Source organism: Anneissia japonica, unplaced genomic scaffold (genome assembly GCF_011630105.1).
Source record: "Anneissia japonica isolate Jap-2015-1 unplaced genomic scaffold, ASM1163010v1 scaffold11151_len745516_cov174, whole genome shotgun sequence".
Taxonomy (NCBI): domain Eukaryota; kingdom Metazoa; phylum Echinodermata; class Crinoidea; order Comatulida; family Comatulidae; genus Anneissia; species Anneissia japonica.
Window position 1 is genome coordinate 133,203 of NW_022744950.1, and position 7,418 is coordinate 140,620.

A 7,418-nucleotide genomic window follows, 5' to 3' on the forward strand; every position below is an offset into this window, starting at 1 on the left:
TTTATTTATTTATTTATTTATTTATTTATTTATTTATTTTATTATTATTATTATTATTATTATTATTATTATTATTATTATTATTATTATTATTATTATTATTATAAAGCATCATTGTTTTCATTCATTGTGTAATAAAAATAATACTTTTTTTTTGGTTGGTACTTAAAACAACCATCACTTTTGGATTTATTGGGGGGTTTTTCTGATTCTATAACCTTTGTATCCTCTGGAATGGGGCAATACCAAATGCATGACCATTACATTACCGGTACTTGGCCCCGAATTCAACACTGGCCATTAGGCGCAAGCTCGGTTGTCTCGAGGTATGATGCCAGACTACGGATCTGAAGACAATGGGTTCGAGTCCCACCCGAGAACAACTTGCGATTTTTTTTCTCAAGTTTTTTCAAAACGTACATGAGTATTCAGTACATTTTCACCTCAGGCTGGGCAAAATTACACCTATATATTACATTACATTATCCGGAGAATAAGTAAGTGTTATGCATCTCATTGTACTGTAATTACCGCGTTCGAAAATAATTTGTAGTCCTTTATATAATGAATCCTAAGTAATTACTACGTTGTGCATACATATGCCTAAATAATTACCGTACATAATCATCCATCTCGTGAGTTAATAAAGATCATAAAACTCGGTAACTCTTACAGTATAACTATATTTTGTATTTTTAACTACATTAACATTATTTTATAGGCCTAATGTATTATATATGCAATCATATGGCGCTATTTTGCACTTTGGAACTTTTTTTCTTTTGAACTTTGGAACTTTATGTAGGCCACTATCAATGATTTCCTGCTTATGCTTCACAAGGACGTAACAGGAAAATACATTTAAATAGCAAAATGAGTGTACACGCTGTTACAAAATGTTATTTAGATTTACCATTGAATTCCACCCACTTAATAGTCTTCACCTCAATACAAACAGTTAGCCTGGCGAGTAAGATTTCAGTATTTTTATCTAAAAAAATAATTTTGAAATAACAACAGCACTTCCAAGAAGTTCAACGGAGGCCTGTCTCTAGGCCTACACGTTGAAAGGTAGAAGAGCAAACGCACAAGCGTCAACCCTGTAACTTTCTGATGACACTATTTACATTGAACCACTCAATGTATAAACTCTACCGTACTTGTTTTTTTTTTTAATCATTTAAATAAAATGATTCAATGTAGAGAGATTAATAACACAACCATTATAGCGAGGTTGTTAAACCTTGGTTGAACTTTACTGTGCTTCTTTTGCTGATGAGACCTCTGGGCCGTTTGAAGACGACAATTAAATAGAAGCGCAGTTAAACTACAATAAATTGAATATTTTTGCTATTTATTATCAAAGTTATTTCTACCAAAAACTATTCAGTTTAATTGTAAAGCGTTGGCATACTAAATATTTTAGACTGTCATCTTTCATCTAAACGATTGAGATTGACGATACTCTTGAATAGCTTATAGGTCTACCTCTGAACAAAACACCTGATACTCTATATAGATTTTCGATATTGATAACAAAAATCGGATGAAATAACAGCGATTGATAAAAGCATAGGCCTAGTTTGAAAACTAAACGTTGAAAAAATATACTTCCCGTTTATAGCACTTCTGTAACTGTATGTAGAACTATATTTCGATTTCAATTTATTCAAAACCTCAGGATCGAAGAAATAGGCCAAAAACATTACCGGTACGTCAAAATTTCAGAAAAAAATACATCAAAATACTTAAAAACTAAAAATATCAACAAAAAAAATACCAAGCAACTAAAGTCGGGTATTAAAATGTTGTGTAATATTTATTTTGAAATGCGCACACAATATGAGCAGAAAAATGTTAAAATATTATACTTTAAAAAAGAAAATTGACGAAAATGAACGCATTTTTTAGAGGGGACGCATATACTATTGACTGTACTAGTCCTAATTCAATATCAGAAACAGAGGGATTATTCGTGTAAAGTTATTTTTATTCGAAAAAGATTATGCCTACACACATGCAACGAATAGTAATACAAAATTTAAAATATAACTAAAACGATTTTTTAAATAAAGCACGTAGGCCTATTATGATAACACAATAGGGCCTATTAAACAACACGAATACGAAACACAACAATTTAACTCATAACCAACTAAAAATGTTTTGCCATATAATAACTAAATTGAAATATGCACAATTACATTTGATTCTATGAAGCTTAAAACATATATATCTCGCCATATTCACTCGAAGCCGTCTACATGGGCCAATACTGTTATACTATAAATGGTCGTCATTCTTGACAATGTTCTAATAATGAACGAAACGTAGAATATATTATGGCCTCACGTTTGTCATTCTTCTGAGTTACCATACCCTACAATAGGCTTTCCACAAAAATACGGTATTTTCGCGTACCTCAACGTATTTCCAGATAATTCGTTTTTACATTAATATATACATTTTGTCGAATTTGTATTCGTATTGTTTATTATCATAGTTTTATATAGTTAAAAAGTACCAACCCTATGTTTTAATCCCACCGTTTTCTAACATAGGTCTATGAGTAAAATGTAAAGCTGTTTGGTTTAAGTCCTTTGTTATATATTTTCTGTTTTGCTTACTAGATTTATATCATACAGAGCAACGTCACGTTCATTACCGTGCCACCTTGTTAATACAGATTATACTAATTTGTAGTAACAGTCGTTGCACGGTAACAAACGTGTGTTGCTTAAATATGATCGTTTAAGGCAAAACACACCATGCACCTGACAGATTGTGTTTTCGGTACATATAAGTTAGAATATCTCTTTTGGGAAACACTCTCAACAATCATTAATCATTAAGCTTCTGCTTGCATACGTCACTATGTTCCAAACATTCATGATGATTATTTATTATACCTATGGTGGTGACTCATTTACTGTATCTTTTTTGCGAACGGGAAACGTATCCTATTAAGGATGTAGACCTAATTAATGATAAACATAGAGTTATAGTAAACGAATAAACTTTTTGTTCAGCCTCAGTGTTCTTATAAAATGTGTTCTTATAAAAAGAAGAAGTGTACAACGCCAATGTCATGATATACATATGCTCCTTAATTCTGAGAATCATTCAAACAATTTCTTCACTTTTACAAAATACGTACTTAGAAACAGACATAATCCGCACGTATTCCCTATTAAGGATGTAATACAGGAACAAACATCGTTTATAGTTACATAATAAACATACAAATACATCGCTAATGTTAGGATAAAGTAAAACTACGGTTCCAAATCTTGGAAACAATCCAAACAATTGTACAAGTTATTTTTAAAATTTTATTGTCAGTAATTCACATTTAGGAAGTACGTACATAGACACACATATCCACAGTACTGTATATATCCATTAGGTTTAACTCTTGCTATAATTTATATAGACCCTGGAGCGGACCCGTTATTTCAAAAACAGGGAGCAAATTAGCATTATTTAGTAATACGGTACCGTAATAAACATCGTTTATAGTTATATAATAAACATATAAATACATCGCTAATGTTAGGATAAAGTAAAACTACGGTTACCAGACCAAAACAACTCTCAACATTTAAGTACAGTATACCTCTCTAGGAAACCTTGTACATATCGATTTTATATATTTTTGTTTATATTAAGAAAAATGTAATTTAAAAAAAAGTAATGAGAAAAAATCAATGCAACTTAACTTCATTGAGCGATCAACATTCGTCGACATAGCAACTGAAACGTAAGCAGTAAGCTAAAGTTATTATTGGTTTAATGCATAAAAAATGTATTAAAGTTGACTAACGGAGCTATTTTGCTATTATCTTTCTAGTTGCACGCATCTCATCTGTACTATGGTATGAGGAAATTGGCCTTGAGACTGAAAGATTGAAACAATATATTCCTTGCACAGTGATCTTAGGACTACCCCAAGTTGTTGAGACGTTAACTGTGTCATCACAATTACTATTATTATTATTATTATTATTTATTTATTTGTAATTAAAAAATTACCGATTTTAGCTTTTTTTTTTGGTCGAATATCACCATCTGTGCAAAGCTTTCATCACTGGTTTGATTGGATCCTCTAACAACAGAGCGTTTGTGTTTGTGAATATGCGCATGCGTCAGACCCCCTCCTCATCGATTGGTTGTTGTCGAGATTTACTGTCACTTGCATTTTCTGCACATCTCGGGAAAAGCTGACACTGAAATTGAACCACGCATATGAACATACGTTCAGCACAGTTTAAAAGTCTTTGCGTTCAGAGTAGGCCTATACATGGTTAGCGTATCGAATTGGAAAATATTAAAGGAAATAGTGGAACGTCCCCAGTGTTTTAAAGAGCAAGAATTTAAAAACGGAAAGCCAAACGTGTTGCGCGGCCTACTGACCTTCCCTGACCTAAATATAATACTTTTGAATTTATTTCAGGCGGAAATTTATAAAAATTAGTGTTGCTCTTGATTCGGGATCAGCCACCCAGACATTACCTACAAGGCTAATCGGACGAAGACTTTCTTGCTTATACAAATATGAATTATGTACGATATACCGTGTTAGTAGCTGCATTCGCTATTACTGCTGCAGTCACTGTTTCAGATAAGACAGTCACGTACCCAGGTAAGAAATGAAATACATTTTTATGATCAAATGGCCAAAGAAAGTTATTTGTCTAACTCTATTTTCTTGAAATAAGAGTAACACATCGTGGGCGTTCGTCTGAATTAAAAGCACTCACTAAGCCTTTCTCAGCATTGTACAGTATTAGGCCTATGTCTTCGTTATAAATCATCAGTATAGTTTAATATGACCTATAGCCTCCTCGTTTCAATAATAAATGTGATTGTCGTATATCAGCCATCACCAACACCAACCCACAGGCATATTGCTATATATTCAGATTTGATGGTAGCGAATTGTATTTCCTTCGATTAGAGTTTGATGAATAACGATTGATGAGACATAGACTTTTGACACGATGATTAAAAAGGAGTGCACATACGATTACCAATTATTCTATAAAGAGAAATACAATTCACATACTATGATTCAGGAATTTGTAATAAAGGGGCCCATAGCGGGACTTTCACGGATAGAGGGTCCATCCACCCACCTCCCCACCACCATGGCTGAGGTAAGAAATTTTATGATTATGGCAATTCTAGATGACACTCAGACTTAAATTTCAATACAGTTTTCTTTTATTTTTTCTCCCCATTATTTGTCTTATTTTCAAAAATAAAGGTGGTGGACTCGAATCCGCCACTGCATAGGCCTAGCCCTGATCAAGTGAAACGGGTAAGAATAATAATTAATTCTCTGGCAGAGTACATTAACTTTTTTTATTTCTCCCAACAAACAATCTGTCTCGGATTTAGGGAGGGCCCGGCCCCGCCCCCTCGCCTTTTGAGAGGTAAAAAAAGGGGAAAAAAGAAAGGAAGAAAGAAAAAGAAAAAAACGATAGCCCAGAACGCCTCAAATGTTATTTTCGGGCGTCTAAAACACAGAAATTTCGCGGGGCATGCCTCCGGACCTCCTATTTCAGTGTTGTCTGGATCTGCCCAAATTTGGCCCCCCCCCCTTTTCGGACATCTCTGGATCCGCTCCTGAATATGACTAATAACAAAAACACAGACAGAATCCTTCGATATAGGATATCCATGAGAAATTGCCAGGCTTTAAATGAACATGGTATAATTTGTTGAAAAATCTCAAGTGCAATATTTACAACTCCTCAATAAAAGGGTTGAATGATTATGCCTCATTTGTAAATTACAGGATAGAAGAATGCAATACACATCACACTTTAACAAACCTAGGTCTAGTAGGCCTCTGAGGCGTCAGGGAGTGAAGTTGTATTAGTCGTGAGAAAAAAAAAATAACTTTTCACTAAGCCCGGCCCCTTGGATATTGTTGCTAAGGTCCCACGGCGTAAACGTACATAACAAGTGCGTTATTTGGACAAACGTGTATTCATGGGCCGGTTCTGATTGGTCAATTATTAAGTTAGATTGACACTCCGGGAAGAACCATTCCTGGTGTTTGACTGGATTTGAACCAATAGTTGTGTAGTTGTCTCAGATTTGCCTGTGGAATTTTTGGATTGAAAACGGCAACACGACGACAACGATAACGAAAACAAGGACAAAACAATCATGACAACTAATAGTGGTGATAAATGATGATGATGATGATGATGATGATGATCGTGATTATCAAGATCATGATGATGATCATCATCATCGTCGTCGTCGTCGTCGTCGTCATCATCATCATCATCATCATCATCATCATTTCTATGACAATTGACGATGATGGTGACGATGATGATTATAATGATAATTAATAACAATTATGATGATAAAGATTATAATGAAATCGATTATAATAAGTTTCCTTCTTCCTCTATTCCGGATTTAATATTCATATAGACCTATTACTGTATACAAATACCCGTAAATAATAATATAACAAAAATAATCAAATGTAACTACCACTGTTAACTTTGTGCATTAGGCCTATTATTATTGAAGTTATCACAAAAGCACTGCAATTATTTACGGTAATCATCGAAATTGATCTTCGTATTCACACTTGCTAAATTAAACCCTACGATTACAAATAAATATCTGGTTGCTTTACATGACTGAAACATGATCGAATATAACTGCCACTGTTAACTTTTGACATAGTTATTATTATTGAAGTTATCACCAGAGCACTGCAATTATCTAATCATCGAAATTGCACTTCGTGTTCCCATTTGCTAAATTAAACCTTATTTTTTGCTTCTCTTTAACATGAAACAAATAAGCTAAAAAAATAGTCGTACTTATTGTACATATCAGGATTTTTTGTTGGATTTTTATGACTTTAAAGTACGAACATATGACGAACATAAATAGGCAAGAATCTCATCTACACAAATTATTGTATGAATAATTTTGTAATTAATTTAGAAGTAATGTGGTTAAAATGGTATTTGATCATCTTGTATATATAATCATAATATAATATGATATATCATATATGATACGATACGGTATGATATTATAAATGACGTATGATAAAATATGCTGAATTATATGATACGATACGATTATGATGATATGATAATAATGATGTGATTGGCGTATATGATGACGATGATAATAATAATAATAATAATAACAATAATAATAATAATAATAATAATAATAATAATAATAATAATAATAATAATAATAATAATAATAATAGACTTATCCTACTGTTAGACTATTATATTGATTTATCGGTACAATGATGTTCGGATAACGGCGATTGATTGTGATGATAAAATTATGCATAAAATCAAACACATGATCTTTTTATTTCTTATATCTACTGACGAAAAATGCATTATTAAATTTTAAAA

At 32.6% G+C, this 7,418-nt stretch overlaps 1 protein-coding gene across 4 annotated transcripts in view; it reads left to right on the forward strand.

Moving 5' to 3' along the window:
- LOC117119757 (adhesion G protein-coupled receptor L3-like) overlaps nucleotides 1-7,418 on the forward strand; it is a 64,049-nt gene that overhangs the window by 16,826 nt on the left and 39,805 nt on the right. For 3 of the 4 annotated variants that reach the window (XM_033264629.1, XM_033264628.1, XM_033264630.1), the window contains exon 2: nucleotides 4,454-4,642. In XM_033264629.1, the coding sequence (XP_033120520.1) occupies nucleotides 4,555-4,642 (88 nt within the window). In that variant the 5' untranslated portion in view covers nucleotides 4,454-4,554. Of the gene's footprint in view, nucleotides 1-3,896; nucleotides 4,643-7,418 lie in introns of those variants that run through there. The other variant, XM_033264631.1, reaches the window with a different exon arrangement.